The 19,987-nt window shown below is 45.1% G+C and overlaps 2 protein-coding genes across 2 annotated transcripts in view; both read left to right on the top strand.

Annotated features, from left to right (window-relative positions):
- The window catches only part of LOC100564865 (cytochrome P450 2C31), a 52,873-nt gene that overhangs the window by 17,844 nt on the left and 15,042 nt on the right, over positions 1 to 19,987 (top strand). Inside the window, exons 3-7 of the mRNA XM_062968742.1 lie at positions 5,184 to 5,333; positions 5,795 to 5,955; positions 7,102 to 7,278; positions 15,161 to 15,302; positions 15,996 to 16,183. Of these exons, the coding sequence (XP_062824812.1) occupies positions 5,184 to 5,333; positions 5,795 to 5,955; positions 7,102 to 7,278; positions 15,161 to 15,302; positions 15,996 to 16,183 (818 nt within the window). The remainder of the gene's footprint in view (positions 1 to 5,183; positions 5,334 to 5,794; positions 5,956 to 7,101; positions 7,279 to 15,160; positions 15,303 to 15,995; positions 16,184 to 19,987) is intronic.
- LOC134295636 (trichohyalin-like) lies at positions 16,839 to 19,669 on the top strand. Its single transcript, XM_062968744.1, has one exon. It carries the CDS (start codon positions 17,834 to 17,836, stop codon positions 18,932 to 18,934), a length of 1,101 nt encoding a protein of 366 aa, XP_062824814.1. The 5' UTR covers positions 16,839 to 17,833; the 3' UTR covers positions 18,935 to 19,669.

Genomic DNA, 19,987 nt, shown 5'->3' with positions numbered 1-19,987 from the left:
CCTGTTGATGTCCTGGCTGATCGTTATAACAGCGAGTTGGCAAGGGCACTTGACACGATCGCTCCCGAACGTCCCCTTTCGCTGCGTAGAGTCACGTCGACTCCTTGGTTCACTGAGGAGCTGGCCGTGATGAAGCGTACGAGGAGGGGACTAGAGTGCATCTGGAGGAAATCTCAGGATGTGTCCGACCAAGCACAGGCTAAAGCCTCTATTAAGGCTTACTCCGTGGCTCTGCGAGCAGCCAGGAAAGCTTTCACGACTGCCCGCATAGCGTCTGCAGCCAATAGGCCATCGGAGTTGTTCCGAGTTGTTGGAGAGCTCCTGCGGCCTCCTGAGGCCCAGGAGCTTCCCGATGACTTGGCAACTCGGTGTAGCGATTTCGCACACCATTTCGCAGGCAAAGTTGCTCAGATACGTCATGAGTTGGACTCCAGCTTGACTGTGGTTTCAGCGGAGGTAACCGAGGCACCTGTCGGTTCCATCTTATGGGATTCTTTCCGGCTTGTTCTTCCTGATGACGTGGAGGGGATTCTTGGGTCTGTGAGGGCGACCACTTGTGCTCTGGATCCTTGTCCCTCTTGGTTGGTTAAACTGGCCAAAGATGGGCTGTTGGAGTGGTTTGTGGCCATAATAAATGCCTCCTTGGGTCAGGGGTCATTTCCATCCTGTTTTAAGCAAGCGATGGTAAAACCGTTGCTAAAAAAGACCTCGCTAGACCCATTGGTTTGTGACAATTACAGACCAATCTCCAACCTTCCATTTTTGGGCAAGGTTCTGGAGCGGGTGGTTGCCACGCAGCTCCAGGAGTTCCTCGATGACACTGATTTTCTGGACCGCTCGCAGTCTGGCTTCAGGCCTGGGCACAGTACCGAGATGGCTTTGGTCGCCTTGGTGGATGACCTCCGCAGGGAGCTGGACAGGGGGAGTGTGACCCTGCTGGTTCTCCTGGATATCTCAGCGGCTTTCGATACCATCGACCATGGTATCCTTCTGGGGAGGCTCTCCGGGATGGGGCTCGGGGGCACGGTTCTGCTGTGGCTCCAGTCCTTCCTGGAGGGTCGTTCCCAGATGGTGAAGCTGGGGGACACCTGCTCAGACCCCTGGCCATTGACCTGTGGGGTTCCGCAGGGGTCTATTTTATCCCCCATGCTATTTAACATCTACATGAAACCGCTGGGAGAGGTCATCCGGAGTTTTGGAGGGTGTTGCCATCTCTACGCAGATGACACGCAAATCCACTACTCCTTTCCACCTGACTCCAAGGAAGCCCCTCGGGTGCTGAACCAGTGCCTGGCCGCTGTGGCGGACTGGATGAGGAGGAACAAGCTGAGGATCAATCCTGACAAGACAGAGGCCCTCCTGGTCAATCGTGCGTCGGATCGGGGTATTGGGTGGCAACCTGTGCTGGACGGGGTTGCACTCCCCCTGAAATCACAGGTCCGCAGTTTGGGGGTCCTCCTGGATTCAGCGTTGACGCTTGAGGCTCAGGTGTCGGCGGTGGCCGGGAGGGCTTTCGCACAACTCAAACTTGTGCGCCAACTGCGACCATACCTCGTGAAGTCTGACTTGACCACGGTGGTCCATGCCCTAGTTACCTCCAGACTGGACTACTGTAATGCACTCTACGTGGGGCTTCCCTTGAAGACGGCCCGGAAATTACAACTGGTCCAACGCTCGGCAGCCAGATTAATAACGGGGGCAAATTACAGGGAGAGATCCACTCCCTTGTTTAAGGAGCTCCACTGGCTGCCGTTCATCTTCCGGTCCCAATTCAAGGTGCAGACCATCATCTATAAAGCCCTGAACGGTTTGGGACCCACCTACCTCCGTGATCGTATCTCCTTCCATAAACCTGCCCGTTCCTTGCGATCATCCGGAGAGGCCCTGTTATCACCATTGCCTATATCCCAGGCTCGCCTTGTAAGTACAAGGGAGAGGGCCTTCTCTGCTGTGGCCCCCCGACTGTGGAACTCACTTCCCACTGAAATAAGGCAAGCTCCCACTCTGTTAGCTTTTAGGAGAGAATTAAAAACATGGCTCTTCCATTGTGCTTTCGGTGAGTAATGTCTGTCATATATCTCCGTATTACTCCCCTCCGAACATCTATCCTCTAGATTACCCCTTCCAAATGTCCCTGCCCATAGTGGAGTACTTCTCTGTCCCTCTCACTCCGGGTTTTATCTTTGTGTTCAAGCGGCCTGCCCTTGATTTATTGTTTTTTTTTTCTTTTTTGATTTCTTGATGTTCTGTTTATTATTATTTATTGTATTTTAAATGGTGTTATGATATGTTGTTCTTATATTTTATTATGTTGTATTGCTCTGGGCATGGCCCCATGTTAGCCGCCCCGAGTCCCCATTGGGGAGATGGTGGCGGGGTATAAATAAAGTTTTATTATTATTATTATTATTATTAAACTCCTGTTTAATCCGGTTTATCTTTTGAACTACTTTTAGTATCAGCGGAGTCTTTTTTGTGTATCTTTTACACTAAAGGCAAGTGTTTGCCTAGCCCTTTGTTTCATACAGGCACTTTTTAGTTCTGTAACTTTAATAAACTGTGTTGAACTTTATCTGGTGGCGTTCTGTCTTGACAGCTGATATATGCTCTTTTGAATTTAATGGATGCTCATCATTGAAATTGGCACACAAACATACATGGGTCCTGCAATATTTGGGTTGGAGATAAAGATCTCATTGCAGACTCTTATTTTCCATGGTTTCATGTCAGTCCTCTACAAAGAAGAAGAAGAAGAAGAAGAAGAAGCCAGAATCATCCAGTACAGACAAAATCAACTGTTTCAATCAGACTAAAGACGGTTCTACCAGAGTCTGAACCAAACAACAGACACAGTAACCATAAAGCCAGAGAAAACTGCAAAAACAAAGTTCTTGAAAGAGCTTTGGGAAAATAATAATAACTACAACAAAAATGATGGGTGGATAAAGGAGTTTGAAGGAAAATTCTCACAGAACAAAATGGACCAGATGGAAATAACAACTGAATTGATCAGCAAACGAGTGCAAAAAGTCAAGAACTGGACATCACCTGGTAGTGATCAACTTCATGGATTTTGGCTCAAATATCTGATTAGTTTACATGGAAAAATGGCCCAATAATTCAATGAGATGCTGCAGAAAGGAAGTATCAGTGAATGGCTAACAACTGGAAGTACATACCTGATGCAAAAGAATCCAGCAAAAGGAGCATAAAAAACATCTTGCCAGAAGAAAAGAAAAGCAACAAATGAAAAAGCAGGGGCACAAAAGATCAGTTATTGATTGACAAAATATCAAACATCTAAAAAATCTCACAAAATTTTGTATCTGATGTATATGGATGACCTGAAGCTGTATGGGAAAACGGAAACTGAAATCCAGTCTCTGACTAACACTGTCCAAATTTTTAGCACTGATATCAACATGGAGTTTGGTTTGGACAAATGTTCGACAATGGCATTGGAGAAAGGAAAAATCACTGAAAGTGAGGGCATAAATATGCCTAATGGCCAAACAATAAAGTGTCACCAAAGTTCAAAGAAGCCAGAATGGATGTCCAAAGAACTTCTAACTGAGCTAAAGCTCAAAAGTGACATGCACAAGAAGTGGAAAAGGGGAGAAATCACCAAAGAAGAATTCAAACGTATAGCCAACACCTGTAGGGAAAAGGTTCACAAGGCTAAAGCACAAAATGAGCTCAGGCTTGCCAGGGACATAAAAAACAACAAAAAAGGCTTTTTTGCTTACGTTGGTAGAAAAAGGAAGAAAAAGGAGGCGATAGGGCCTCTGCAAGGAGAAGATGGGGTGATGGCGACAGGGGACAGGGAAAAGGCAGAACTGCTCAATGCCTTCTTTGCCTCGGTCTTCTCACAAAAAGAAAGCCATCTTCAACCTCAGCAACATGGAATGGACGAAGGATTGGGGGGAATCCAACCCCAAATAGGGAAACAAGTTGTCCAGGAACACCTGGCCTCTCTAAACGAATTCAAGTCCCCAGGGCCAGATCAGCTACATCCAAGAGTATTGAAGGAATTAGCGGAAGTTATTTCAGAACCACTAGCAATTATCTTTGAGAGTTCTTGGAGAACGGGAGAAGTCCCAGCAGATTGGAGGAGGGCGAATGTGGTCCCTATCTTCAAGAAGGGAAAAAAGAACGACCTAAACAATTACCGTCCGGTCAGCCTCACATCGATACCAGGCAAGATTCTGGAAAAGATCATCAAGGAAGTGGTCTGCGAACACTTAGAAACAAATGCGGTCATTGCTAATAGTCAACACGGATTTACCAAAAACAAGTCATGCCAGACTAATCTGATCTCTTTTTTCGATAGAGTTACGAGTTGGGTCGATACAGGGAATGCTGTGGATGTAGCGTACCTGGATTTCAGTAAGGCCTTCGACAAAGTCCCCCACGACCTTCTGGCAAATAAACTAGTAAAATTATTCCCACTGCCCTTGCCTCAGAGGGAGGGAAGAAGACACAGGCAAAGCCCCCCACTTCATATAGCTGTACTAGCCAGTCAGCAGCAGGCCCCTTTAAATTGGAGCCCATCGCATGCACGTTAGCGTCCTCAGATGGAAATGTTGGACCATAGTCCTGAATATAATGTCTCACATTTGTGAGTTAGTATGACTGATTCGGCTTCCCATTAAACTTAACTCTGAGCTCTCCTCCGAACAGTGACTCCTTTCCTCCCAGTGCTGCTCCAAGTTCATCTTCCCACAGCGAAATGCCTTCTGCAGACTCCTCGGCTCAGCCCTCAGTCCCCTGTGGAGACGTCTCCTCGGGACTCATATTACCTGGCTTGTGGCCTGCTTCCTCCTCCGATAGGAAATTTCCTCTCACTGGATCCCCAGGAAGAGGTGTGTTTCGGAAATGGAACTTTATGTCCTGCCCTGCAGCTCTCTAGAGACAAAATCACCTCACAGGCAGACTGGAAGGCTTTTATTTCTCAAACATACAGTCCGCTTACAAAGCCAAGTTCCACCTGAAAGTTGTCTTCCCTCTCCCCACCTCACATCCCTGGCCCTGGCCCTCCCCTTCCCGGCACCTGCCCTGTTTCCATGGAGACCTGGTCAGCTCTCCTAGCTTCAGGTGTGCTACTGATCAAGGCTTTACCTACTTGCAAGATTCCCCACAACACCAGGAAAAGAGGTCATGACATCTTCCTTCATCTGTTCCAGGGATGGCCTTCAGCAATGGGAAGACATGGGAGCAGCTCCGGCAATTTACCTTGACTACCTTCCGCACCTTTGGGATGGGGAAGAGGAGCATTGAGGAGAGGATCCAAAAGGAAATTCAATATCTCCTGGAAAAATTCCATGACACAAAGGGTAAGTGGACTCTATTTGCCCATCTGCACCCCCATTGGCTTATTCTTAGGTTTTTCCAGGAAATTCCTCTTGCAATGTCTTGGTGAAAGGCTCTCAATTCAAACTCTTGCATGCCTCTCAGTTTTATAGTCCTTCTAGGTAGAGGGTTTCCCATGCATAGGGTTAGGGACTTCCCCTCCTGCTCACCCAGAGTCCCAGAATTTCCCATCTGGAGGTTCAACATTCTGTGGCTTGGTCTTTTCTGGGAGGCTTGGGCTTCAGATATTCTAAGCCCAGATGCTCAGATGTTCTACATCTTTAAAACGTTGGCGAGAACTTGGGCAAGCATGGCTTTCCTGGTTGGTCCTGGTTGGGCAGAAACAGGAACAGAAGAAGAGTTTCCATATTGGGTCAAACTGGACTGATTACCTAAGAGATGGACTGAGATAAGACTGTGCTTTTTTTTTTTTTGGTCCTTCCAGGCCAACCCTTTGACCCACACCACCTCCTCGCCAGTGCTGCCTCCAATGTCATCTGTTCCATCATCTTTGGAAAGCACTATGGATATGACGACAAGATGTTTCAAACCTTGATCACCATGAATGTTGAAAACGTTGAGATTTTTACCTCCTTTTGGGGACAAGTAGGCCCTTTTATCTCATTGCTTGTGGCATGATATTTCTCCTGAAGGCCTCATTTGCACTGATAGTTTACTACAACTGCAGGTTATCTTCAAAACATGGTGGCTTCACTATGCGCACAGCAACAGTGCACTGCAGCATGCTTTAAGCCTGTAAATTGAAAACAAGCAAAGCCAGAGGAAAGTTCGACAGGAAACTCATCAAAGCACTCCAGTATAGTACACTACACATCACACAGAGAAATCGTCTCCATAGAATGTGACTAGCCGTGTGGACACCGAGAGTCCTCTGTTGATTTGCACATTCATATTCCGAAGGGGAAGTTGACAAATGCATTCTCCAAGGCTGGCAAGCCATGAGTAGTACTGCATATCCTGGAACTGGTTTGGGGACTGGACTCTGTGGTCTCTATTTGGACCTCAAACTGGTTCCAGAGTTTACAGTCTAACCATCCAAAGAGCAAAATCAGTTTTTAATGTTTAATTAATACCATTGATTTTTAATTCTATTTGAATGTTTGTATGGTTTTTTTATTTTAAATTTAATTGAAATGCTTTTAATATAAGTCGCATTGAGTGTCCATTGTGGAGAGAAAAGGTGGGGCATAAATAAACCTAATCATCCTCATCATTCTCATCAATGACAATGCTATAAAAGAGAGGGAGGAGGGCAGATTCAGGACCCTGGGCACTTACCACCTAAACGTAGTCAGTGCATAAATAGGAGAGGGAGATGCCATGAATCCACCTTGTCCCATGATTCTTGGTTTCCAATCTGAAACTCCTAAAATTGGAAGAAATCCCGAGGGCCATCCAGTCCAGCTCTCCACCATGCAGAAATACCCAGTCAAAGCACCCTGACTATGAACAGCCAGCTTGTGTTTCGAAACCTCCAAAGAGGAGACTCCACCACACTCAGAGACAGGATGTTGCATTCTTGAACAGCTCTGACCCTCAGAAAGTTCTTCCAAATATTTAGATGGAATCTCTTCTCCTATAGTTCAATCCCTCAATCCACTGAGTCCCAATCTCTAGAGCAGCAGAAAACAAGCTCACCCCCTTCCTCAATGTGACCCCCTCTAAATATTTATCCCTGGCTCTCTTGTCCCCTCTTAACATGTATCAAATGCCCCCCCCCTTTTCTTCTAGCTTTTCAATGCCTTCCCTGCCTTCATGGAATGGATTCCAGGGCCCCATCACCACATGATAGCAAACCATGTCAAATCCACAGAACTTGTTTTGGAGGAAGCCAAGGAGCACAGGGATACTTTGGACTCCAACTCACCTCGGGATTTCATCGACTGCTTCTTAATCAGAATGGATCAGGTAAGGGAGGGTACATATAAGCAGAAGCCATCTTCAGGCACCAAATACAAGTGACATGTGCTGAGAACTATGCTGTTTGTGGGTTCTGTTAATCCAGTGGTTCCCAGACTTATTGGCCTACCGCCCCCTTTTCAGAAAAAATATTACTCAGCACCCCCTGGAAATTAAGTTTTTAAAATTTTAATAAAATTAAACAGAAAGATAGATGTATTAATGCATATGGCAAATGCACCTGTGGCCATCACTGCCCCCCCTGGATCGCTGCAGCGCCCACCAGGGGGCGGTAGTGCCCACTTTGGGAATCACTGTGTTAGTCTATGTCAGCCCAATTTACCACTATAGGATACACAATAGGCATGTGCACAATAGGCATGTGCAGTCCATGAGTAGGGGGCACTGCTGCTTCATTTCTAAAGTCATTTCCAATTTTTGAACAAAAAATTTCAAAACTTTACAAAAATTCGGAATGTTCGTAATTAATTCGTTAACGACAGTGCATATGCACAGTGGCGAAAAACAGAACTGTAGGAAAGTTTACAGGACTCTCTCACCCTCATTTTTTTAGCTATCCTGATCAAATTTGGTACAGTCATAGAACATATCTATCCCTGCTATCTCACCAAATTTCAGGACATTTCCCTTATCCTCTTGATTTTTTGCAAATTTTCATAGCTTATATAAGAAACTATTTTTAATAATTGCAGAAATCTGTTCCTTCTTTGAAAAGTCTTATTTCCTGTTTCTTTGGGTTGTCTTTACTTTAAAAGTCCTTGTTCTACCTGGGAAACTTTGTTTTTGTGGCTGAAACTCCGTGAAATTGGTGGACAGCGTGTCTCAGCAAAATGCAATGTGCATATCATGTCCCTTGTTGTGAGGACTCATGGGCCTTGTAGTCCTGTTCCTAGTACTATTGTGGCAGACGAAGAGGAAAACATTGGGTTTTCGCCGGTTCAGCAAAAGCCGGAGTCTCTTCACCTGCAGGATGTTGATGTTTGCCCTCAAGAATTCAGCCAAACAGGCCTTGGGCAGAACTCCCCACCGTTTCCCAGAAAAGAATCTTATTCCAGAGAAAGGGGAGTCAGGGAGGCCCAACGGAGGAGTTTATGCATCGCTGCCAAACAAATGGCTGATTAGGCCTGCTTCCCTTGGGAAATTCTAAGGAGTCACACATCTGGACAGAGTTGGGTTTCGCTTCTCGTTCTCTAGGGAAAGAGTTCTGTTGGCGTGAAAACGAGACCCAATATAGGTGTTTGGCGCGAGGGATTCTTTGCGGAGTCAATTGATCACCTTCAGGAGAGAGATCGTGTGTGGACTTCGTAAACCCAGTTCCTTGCTTCTCGGATCAAGCTTCAAGCCTTGCCCTGCCTTGCGTTTTTACCACGGATCCTGCTTCAAGCTTCATGTTTCACCTTGCCTCCAGTCTTGGATCTAGTCAAGAATCAAGTTTATTTCCAGCCTTGTTGTCAAGCTTCATTGGACTCTAAGGCTCTGTTATTTCCCCACACTATTGCTTGGCAAGGTGTGTGTTTCGGTCAAGTGGATTAAAACTTTGAACTCTAATATCTTATATTAGACAATACATTTCTGGACTATATTTGACCTCATCTGAAAGGTCTGCTTCTGAACTATATTCTTCACTTGTTTTATTTGATTTTATATATTTCTTTAATAAAGATATTAGATAGAGACTGGCCTCTGTGTAAGGTTATTGGTGCTCTGCAGCCAGGGACATGACACTTGTGCAAAGACAAAGTTCTGGCAGTGTCATAAAATTTTGCCATGTTTCTATGACAGAACCAATTAGGAAATAACATTCATCAACCAGGAACAGAAATCATAGTACACCATCAAATCACTCCCCACAGATGGCCATCAGCCTCTGAGAAAGGAAATCTGTTCCTGGTTTGAAAGTGTTATTTTCCGTTTCACTAGGCATGCCGATAAGGCATGATGGAGCTGTTATAGAATCATAGTGTTGGAAGAGACCTCGTGGGCCATCCAGTCCAACCACATTCTGTCAGGAAGCAGGAAAATCACATATAAAGCCCACCCCACCCCCCTCATCCAGCCTCTATTTGCAAGCCTCCAAAGGAGTTCCATTGCTGAACACCTTTTTCTCACTGTCAGGAAGTTTTTCCTAATGTTCAAGTTGAATCTCCTTTCTTTCCTACCGTTTGAAGCCATTACTCCATTGCATACTAGTCTTCCTCCGTCCTCCCTAGGACTTCCCCTCACTGACACTACAGACGAACCCAGAACTGGGAGGACGATCCCAGTAATCATCGGGAGAGGGATATATGAGAATGATAGCATGCTGGTCTCTAAAAAGAGACAAAGTCAGCGACAGATTCGGCCTTCATCTGTCCTACGTGATATTCCCAAGTATGATAACAGTGGTCCTAGGTCAAGTGCCAGAGTAAGATCGAGCAAATTGGAAACTCGTTCTCTTTCCAACTTGCGTTCCATCCCTAGGCATACGGCCGAGAAAGTGCTACCAACGCCCCTCCTGTCCCTGCTATTATTCAATGCTAGGTCTATTGTCAACAAAACTGCTACCCTCTCTGACTTTATTCTCGATCAAGCAGCGGACCTGGTTTGTATTACAGAGACCTGGATCCATGAGGGTGATAACATTCCCTCACATGAACTGACACCTCCAGGCTTCCAGATATTTCAACAGCCACGGAGTGGGGGTCGGGGTGGAGGGGTAGCAATACTCTCCCGTGATTATTTTACCATCAAAGCTATTCCAACTCCAAAGATAGCTGGTATTGAGTGTGTTGGTGTGGTCCTGGCTAGCAGGGAATCCCTAGCCATTCTTGTAGTTTACCGCACGCCTGGGTCTCCGGGAGAGAGTCTGCTAAATTTAATAGATCTTGTGGCAGACTGGGTCCTGAAGTTCCCCAGACTTATTGTTTTGGGTGACTTTAATGTACATGTCGAGGCACTGCCATCTTCATCTGTGACTAAGGACCTAGTACCAACCTTTGAAGCTCTGGGCCTCTCACTACTCAAGACTCACCCTACTCATCGGGCCGGCCACACCTTGGACCTGATTTTTAATATCGGAGTACAAACATCTCTATCTGCGGTAATTGATGTTCCCTGGTCTGATCACGCTGTCCTGAAGGCCCTGATTGAGATTCCATCTCCCCCTCCCCATCTTGCCACACCAATCTTTGCTCGGCCTAGGAGACTCATGGAACCTTCTAGGTTCTTGAATGCCCTTAAGGGCCTGGGAACTGCGTGCGTCACTCTCAATGAGCTAGTCGACAACTGGAATGTCAGTTTGTTGGCTGCCTTGGATGAGATTGCCCCCAGACGCCTCCTTCGCCCTCACCGGAATCGCTCCCCCTGGTACACTAATGAGCTGCGGACGATGAAGCAAGCACAAAAGCGGCTGGAACATCAGTGGCGACAGAAGCCCGACGAGGTGTCACTGTCCGCGTTCAAGGCTTTTCGCAGGTCCTACGAATCAGCCGTCAAGGACGCTAAAAAATCTTACAATTCCTCCTTAATAGCCTCTGCTAGATCGCGCCCAGCTCAAGTATTCAAAATCGTTCGTGCTTTGACCAGTCCGGCTCCCTTAGTCCAAAACCCAGCAACCACAGCTCTTACAGCAAAGGCATTCCAGAAGTTTTTCACTGATAAAATCACCGTGCTTCGACAGGAACTGCCCCCTACAGCTAATACCTTAAGTGAGCTTGAGACTTTGTGGCCGCTTAGTGGGCCTATCTTTGACCGATTTACTCTGCTTGACAAGGAAGTTGTCGCTAGAATCCTGGCTGTTGCAAAACCAACCACCTGTTCCCTTGATCCGTGCCCCTCCTGGCTGGTGAAGAGCTGCCTGGAAGGTCTACTCGATCCGTTGAGTAATATCATCAATGGCTCTCTTGAACAGGGGATCTTCCCGGACAACCTAAAAGAGGCAAGGGTTCGTCCCCTGCTAAAGAAGCCTAGCTTGGATCCCATGACCCTTGCCAACTATCGTCCTGTCTCCAACCTCCCATTCTTGGGTAAGATGATAGAGCGGGCTGTGCTGGGACAATTGCAACAATTTCTGGATGATACAGCTGGCCTGGACCCTTTCCAGTCAGGCTTCCGCCCTGGCCATGGGACGGAGACAGTCCTGGTTGCCATTACAGATGAACTTCGTCGCCAGTCTGATAGCGGCGGATCAGCGCTACTGGTACTTCTCGACCTTACCGCAGCGTTTGACACCGTTGACTACGATCTAATGATTCACCGTCTCGCCATGTCCGGAGTTCGCGGTCAGGCCCTCAATTGGTTCAACTCATTTCTGCGAAACCGGAGCCAATGCGTGGAGTATATGGATCAAGTCTCTGACAGATCTCCCCTCCTATGTGGGGTACCCCAAGGTGCCATTCTCTCCCCTCTTCTCTTCAACATCTACGTTAGACCCCTTGCTAGCTTGGTTCGGAGTTTCGGCCTAGACTGTTATCAATATGCGGACGACACCCAACTCCTTCTGCGCTTGGAGCCTGGAGCAACGTCAATACCAGAAAATTTCACCTGATGTCTGGAGGCTCTGTCGAACTGGCTACGTGCTAGTAGATTGAAGGTGAACCCGGCAAAGACTGAGATTCTCTGGCATGGCTGCTTGACTGGTCTGACCCACTTGCTACCCACCTTCGATGGTGCTGCCCTATCTCCTTCGCCCACCGTTAAGAGCCTGGGTGTCGTTTTAGATTCGCAGCTGACAATGGAAGCTCAGGTCGCTGCTGCCAGCAAACAGGCCTTTTTCCACCTACGACAAGCGAGGCAACTGGCACCCTATCTATCTGATGAGGCGCTGGCAACAGTCATTCATGCCACGGTCACATCTAGGCTGGACTATTGCAACGCCCTGTATGTTGGGCTTCCGATGTCCACGACCCAGAAGCTCCGTATTGTTCAAAATGCGGCAGCCAGGCTACTCATAAGAACACCCATGAAATGCCACATAACACCAGTGCTGCAGCATCTGCATTGGCTTCCAACTGATTACCGTGGTCTATATAAGATGCTAGTCCTGACTTTTAAAACTCTTTACGGCCAGGGTCCATCGTATCTTAGGGGCCGTCTCTCCTTCTCCCATCATCGGAGGTCGCAACGACCATCCCAACGAGACTTACTCTATGTACCGGGTCCTAGAGAAGTGCACTTGGAGAGGACCAGGCGCCGAGCTTTTTCTGTTTCTGCCCCTGCCTTATGGAATGCCTTGCCGCCCTAGATGAGAGCCATGCGTGAGTTGGGGCCTTTTACCCTCGCACTCAAGACATGGCTCTTTACTAGAGCTTTTAATCTATTTTAATATTTTAATCAATATTTGTATGTATGTATTTTTATCCTTTTTATCTTGTAAATTGCCTAGAGCATCGTGGATGGAGGGTGATTAATAAGTAATTAAATGATGATGATGATGATGATGATGATATTTATGCATGACTCTCATTATGGTTCTTCTCAACCTTCTCTTCTGCAGGCTAAACATGCCCTGCTCTTTCAGCTGCTCCTCATAGGGCATGTTCTCCAGACACTTTATCCTTTGATTCACCCTCCTCTGGACACATTCCAGCTTAGAGTCAAAATCTCCCTTCAGTTGCAGTGCCCAGAACTGGAAACAGTGTGATTCCAGGTGTGGTCTGACCAAGGCAGACCAAGGAGTGGGCCTAGGTTTGTTCAGGTTGTAAGCCAACCTAGGGCTGTGCCCCCCCCCCCCCGAAATTATGCCCCAACCCCAAACTTATCACTGGTGGCTACCTAATAGGAATATATTTTCATAACCTAATAGAAATATATATATTCATAACCTGTTAAGATTATGATCCCAATATGGTTAAATATTGGTGCAGAGCAGTAAAACGCAGAAGACTAGGGGTTTATGTGAGCAGAGGTAAAAAGAAAATAAACAAGACAAAATATCCAGCCACCCTTTCCCTTTAAAAAGTTATGCGCATAAAATAAACATCAGAGACATCAAAATAAAATAGCAAAAATATGTTTACTCACAATCTTGTATGATGATGGTCATACAGGCAAAAACATCTTAGTTCCAAAAGGAAAAAAACAGTTCAGGATACTACATATCTCTTAACAAACAGGAACATCAGCATGGCATGGTCAGGAGCAAAGAGGAAGAGAGACAGGAAGAGGCATCTGTACATCACTTCCTGTGTGTTCCCAGAAAGGATACTCCCATTTCCCATTTCATATGCAAAAACCCCTAAATGGTGGCTTCAACTCTGGAATGTAGCTTGGCTCAGATTACTAAGCAACAGACATAACTAACTACATAAACCATCCCACATTGAAAATGCATACATGATTGCTTAGATAATCCAACACTACCAGGAAGTAGCTTGTATTCTCATGATATCTTGTGAGATTTCCACGTGATCTTGTTGAAATCTTGCGAGATTTCACGGGATCTCGCAAAATATCGTGAGAATACAAAATACTTCCTGGTTCCCCAGTGAGCAACCCAATGGTCACCGCCGCCGCCGCCCGCTGCCACAGCCGCTTCGGGTGCGCCCAGGAAGGGCTGCACCCGAAGCCACGGCTTCAGCAGCATCAATGAAGAACCGGGCCTGAGAGGGGGAGCATGACTTCCCTGGATCTAGGCACTAGACTTCTATTCATGCAGGACAAAATCCCATTGGCTTTTTTAGCTGTCATATCACATTGTTGGCTCATGGTTAACTTGTTCTCCACAAGAACTCCAAGATCTTTTTCTCATGCTCTGCTGTCTCTCCCTCTTCTTCTTTCCCTCTGAGGCCAAGGCAGTGACAGTTCACTGACTTCTGGGCCTAGGCTGATGGAGCTGTGCCTGTCTCTTCTCCTGTCCCTCTGAGGCAAGGGCAGTAGCAGCTGACATGGATGAAGGCCCCTTCATCTAGGTCTGGGACTTGTCATGGGGGGCTGTGACTGTCTCTTCTTCTGTCCCTCTGAGGCAAGGGCAGTGGCAGTTCGCATGGATGGAGGCCCCTTCATCTGTATCTGGGCCTAGGCATGCCAGAGCTGTGCCTGTTTCCTCTTCTAGTACTATTTGGCAGTTTAGTAAAAGATTGTCTAGGCTATAACTCCAAGAGAGCATTCAGACATAGCTCTGTGAATGGTTTCAAGCCACATAAATTCTACAGTGAAGCTATAGGCATAGTTGGCCTGACTCTCCTGATGGTGCTGTCTGTGTTGTCAGGGGTGTTTACAATAAGCAAACATTTGGCATTGTGAACGGGACAAATAACTCCAGATTCCCACAAATAGTAGACTTCTGCATTCACAAGAACACATATTCAACATATACAAACTCTCTCCTCCAGCAACATCTCTCTAATTCTCTCCAACAACCACCACCCATCCCTCATCAACCCAAATCAGAGAGAACACAACTTTTATACTTCCCAGTTATATCGGTCTCCACACCCTAATGATGTCAGGATGCAAATGCCCAGCATTCACCTAGCTGACCTGTTCACATCCTGCCAGAGCAATGGGGGAGGGAGATAGCCTGAATGATAAGAACCATTTGGCTAGGAGGATTGATTTATGGCCTGCTCTGGTTTTCAAGCATGGGAAGGAACTATTTGACAGAGAGGTGTGAATGTGGAAAGGGGGGGCGTGGGGGAAGGAGTAGTTTGATATTCTGGAGGGTTGGCGGGAAAGAGTTAGTGCTAGCTTTGTGTTCATATTGGCAAGATGGATTTCAATAAAGCGTTTCCATGGAACTATCTGTGTGAGACCTGCATTGTGTCCTATAGCTTCCAAGGACTGACAAATGACAGCAATGTAGCACTTTCACATGTGGTTAGGCCTGAGGTATTAACCTTGTTATCACTTCAGAAATTCCAGATAATTTACGAATTCTGACATGTATCACTAGGAGAAACATGAAGAGGCCTCTGAGTTCACCATGGAGAACATGGTTACCTGCTGTATCGACTTATTTGCTGCAGGATTAGAAGCAATCAGCTCCACACTCAAGTATGGGCTCTTGATCCTCCAGAAGTACCCAGAAATTGCAGGTAAGATAGACATGAAGGCTTCAGAGAAACTGGTTCAAGACTAAATGTGACCAGATCCTGGAAATATGTTTGGGTTGAAAATAAGTTCTGGAAGTGGCTAGATTATTAATTCTGGTTTACAACACTGAATTGCTGGATTGATGTTTGAAGGTAGTTGTTCGTGGAACAGTAGTGCTTCTTGATCACCTGGGGGATTCTGCACCTGTAATTCTATTTTATGACTATATGGCATTGCACTCCAAATCTCTGAATGACCTCTCCCAGAGGTTTCATGTTGCTGTGGAATAACATGATGACGAAACGGAGCCCAAAGCCACCCCACAGATCAAAGGCCAAGGGTTCAAAGAGGACTCCCCCAACACTACCTTCTGGGTTCAACAGAACCATCAAGGACATACTCTTGTTCTCTCTGTAGAGGAAACAACTAAAGCTGTCTTATTCTCATATTCAGTCTTGAATCCAAATTGAAATATAATAGCATCTAGGTCCATAAGGAGGTTGCCACCCACCTCTTAGGATGGAGTGGTTCCACTTTTAGGTAGCATCTCTCTTTTGATAGGCAGAAATGCAAATTGTGGCTTGCTAGGATGAAAAGATTCACATGGATTTGAGGGCAGATCCTTCTTGTGTGACTTCTCTGACATTCCCTGGATGTTTGTTTCTTGATGTCTCACCTCATCCATCTCCTGGCAGAGAAAGTGCAAGAAGAGATTGACCGGGTGGTTGGCCGCTCCCGGATGCCCAGCATGGCTGACCGCAGACAGATGCCCTACACAGATGCTGTCATCCATGAGATCCAGAGGTTCATCTCTATTGTTTCACTGTCCCTCCCCCATTCTGTGGTCAAAGACACACCATTCAGAGGATACATCATCCCAAAAGTGAGTTCTCCACTTCTTCTGCCAGGAGTAGACTGCTCCATGGTCCCAGAATAGCTGTGCAGTTTATTAGAGACCGTGACAAATAGTTCAACACCATTCAATAATGTGACACTCTATGTGAATGTTTACTAGAGATGTGCAATATTTTTGTTAGTCTTCAAAAGTTGGATCAAATTAGTTAAGTTCGTACTTACGAGTCAATATCTGACATGTGGGCATGGCCCGCGCCAAACAAATAAGAATTGAAGCTTACCTGACTTCCGGGTGTGCGCGAATGGCGGAGAGTCAGGCACTTTAGGAGGTGCCGGTTCTGGCTGCAAAGATCGGGTAGAGCATGAGCTCCCTCCCCCTCACGGATAGAGTTGAGGGGGACAGCGAAACTGAGGGTGCCAGCCGATGGTCCTGAGAGGGTCTTCTCCTCAAGAGGAGCCCCCAAAAGGATCCGGTAGATGGTCCATCAGTACGGCGGATCGCAGCGGAACGCAAGGGGAAACCCGCCACATCTCCAGCCGCGCGCGCGCCCACCAAGACGAGAAAGGAAAGGTAAAGAAACAGACAAATATATATAAATAAGAAAAGATTGTCGGAATTGGAGGGTAAGAAGGTCCCCTGGAAAGGAAGGGGGAAGGAAAGAGTGTGAAGGGTGAGGAGACGGAAAAAAAAAAAAATTGAACGGACAAAATAGGAGAGAGTAACCCGGAAGAGAGGAAAGGGAGCGCGAGCCTGACACAGAGGAACGACAAGGAAGGAAAGGAAAATAAAGGAAATAAAGGTAAAATCTCAATTGTAAAGGGAAGGAGCTAAGCTGGGAGTGCTTAAACATAACTAATACGTGGGACATTACTTAATACTTTATATCCGGGACCTATATTATTTGGATCACTGCACTAGTTAGGAAATCTAGATCATGGCATAACAACCCAGTGAGCCAAGAAGCCGCCGCCTCAAAAGAAGGGGAAGAGGTGGACGGAAGAAAAACACACAAAGGCAGAGTGAAGCCGTGGGAGGAACACAGAGGTTTGTTGAAGGGACCTGTAAGGCTAAAAGTAAAGAATAAACAAACCAGAGAAGGGGAAGATCTGACCTTGAGAGGAGCCTTGAGAAAGGAGGCTGTTTTGACTCCAGGAAAATAAGCAAACAGAGAACGGAGGGGGAAATAATCCTCCCGCTACCACAAGGGGATCTCGCGAGAACGGGGGACAGAGAAGGGAAAACGCTGACACAGGGAAAGTGAGATCGTGCCAAAAGTACCCCGCGAGAACAGAGAGAGAGCCAACAGGTGAAAAGCAAGATCAATCAATAAATAAGGAAGGAAAGCTGGTGAGAATAATTGGATTGACAAAGGAACGGAAGAAGGAGGCCAAAGAAGCAAAAGAAGGAGTTAGACAAAAGGAGCCAGACGAAGAAGCAGTAGAGGTAAAAATTTGATTTACTAGGGAAGGGAAAGAAAATAAATAAATAAATAATAAATAAATAAACGAAGAAAGAGGCAATTAGGATATTGATATAAGGGCAAGGTAAGGGAATACCACGAGGGAGTAACAAATAAATAAACGAATAAATAAATTACAGGAGAGAGACAAAGAACTAAAGAAGAAGGAGCAGAGATAAAAGAAGGGAAAGAAGGAGAGAAGAAGAAATAAGAATAAAATGGCACACTACAAACCAAAGGGAGAAAAAGAAACAAAGGACTTGAAGACCCAACCTAGGAGATCATCCATACCGGAAGACATGAATCTCAGGGATATGATGAGAGACATGATGAAGGAGGTTTATAGAATGCAAGAGAAGCAGGATATACTTCAAAAGATGGTGCAAGAACAAATGTCAGATATGAGAAAGGAATGGAAGGAAGATCTAGGAGAAATGAAAAAAGAGATGAACCAAATCCAGGAAGATTTGAGAGAATTAAGGTCAGAGAAGAAGGAGTTAAGGAAAATTCAAGAAACCACGCAGAAGGAAATAAAAGAAATACATGAAAGAAATAGAAAAATGGAAAGGAAACAGGAAGAACTGGAAGCAAAAGAAATGGAGTTCCAGCTAAGGTTACGAAACATAGTGGAAGAACCAAGAGAAGATATAAGACTGACGGTGGTGGAGATACTCTCCAATCTCCTGGGATGTACAGAGAGAGAAATGGAAGAGCAGATGGATAGGACATACAGAGTAAATACAATATATGCAAAGAAAAACAAAACACCAAGAGATGTGATTGTACATCTGACAAGGAAAGTAATAAGAGACGAAATATTGAAAATAAACAACAGAAAACAAATCTACTTTAAAGAAAAAAAGGTAGCCATCTTAAAAGAACAACCAAGTTCGGTGATAAACAGAAGAAGAAAATATACCCCACTCACTGACGAATTAAAAAAGAGGAAAATAAAGTTTAAATGGGAAAGAGAAGAGGGGTTAATGGCGACATTTAGAGAACGGAAATACTGGATAACCACAGAAGAAGGTGCTAAAGAGTTCTTAAGAAAAATTAAATCAGAAAAGGGGAAGGATAGAGAAGAGGAGGAACATGAAAACAATGAAAGAGAGAAGAAAAAGAAGAGATTGCGAGAGTTCTCTCCGGATAAGGAAGAGATGGATCTGGGAAACTATAGATTAAATCTAAGAGGAAATACAGAAATAGCGAACCTGGACAGAGTAAAGGAAACACAGGAGGAAAGTATGGAAAGAGTGGAAGAAGAGGAAGAAAAAGAGGAGAAAGAAGAAGAAAATCAAAAAGAAGAAGGACAATGCTAAGTGAATTAAAAGTATATATTAATAATGTTAATGGCCTGAACTCACAATATAAGAGAAATAAAATCTTTGACACACTAAGCAAAAGAAACTGTCAAATTATTGCATTACAAGAGACACATATAGCACACAGACATGTAGCACATTTAGAAAATAAAAGGTTAGGTAATGCATTTTATGCCTCGGCAGCAGAGAAGAAAAGGGGCGTGGTGACGTATGTAAACAAAGAAATACCAGCAAATTTGGCCTTCAAAGACGGGGAAGGAAGATTCGTGGGCGTAAACATTACGATACAGAATGTGAAAACATTGATATGCAATATCTATGCGCCAAATGACTCAAAAAAGATATTTATAGACAAGCTACAAGAAAATATAAATAATCAGGAATTTGATCAACTAATGATTGTAGGAGACTACAATGGAGTAATAGACGGAAAAATGGACAGAAGTAAAGAAATGGGGAAGAAGAAAGACAAAACAAGCAATTCGGGTAATCTACCAAAACAAATGATAAATATGTTAAAAGATTTTAATCTGGTAGATGCTTGGAGAGAGAAAAATGAAAAGACGAGGGATTATACCTTCTATTCGTCCAGGCACAAAACCTGGTCCAGAATTGATATGGTTTGGACTTCAAAATCTCTAGTAACAAAAATAAATAAGATAAGGATTTTACCAAGATTGGATTCGGACCATTGCCCGATTGAACTAAAAATCTATAACTCAAAAAAAAACAGTAAGGTGGAAACTGGATGACAATTTATTAAAAAAAGAAGAAGACATTGAAAAGAACAGAAAATTACTAACGGAGTATTTTAGACAAAACGATACATCAGAAGTACATCTGTACACAGTTTGGGAGGCCAGTAAGGCGGTAATGAGGGGGTACTTTATCCAACAAAAAGCACTAAAGAAAAAAAAGAGAAGGCAGGATTTCGAAAAAATAATGGAAAAAATCAGTAAAGAAGAGGAGTTACTTAAGAAGGAGCCAAAGAATGAAAACGCTCAAAAGAATTTGCAATTACTACACAAGCAAAGAGAACACCTAGAGATG

This window comes from Anolis carolinensis, chromosome 1 (assembly GCF_035594765.1).
Source record: "Anolis carolinensis isolate JA03-04 chromosome 1, rAnoCar3.1.pri, whole genome shotgun sequence".
Classification (NCBI taxonomy): Eukaryota; Metazoa; Chordata; class Lepidosauria; order Squamata; family Dactyloidae; genus Anolis; species Anolis carolinensis.
Note: the sequence above shows the minus strand (reverse complement) of the source record. Positions and strands in the feature narration are given on the sequence as shown.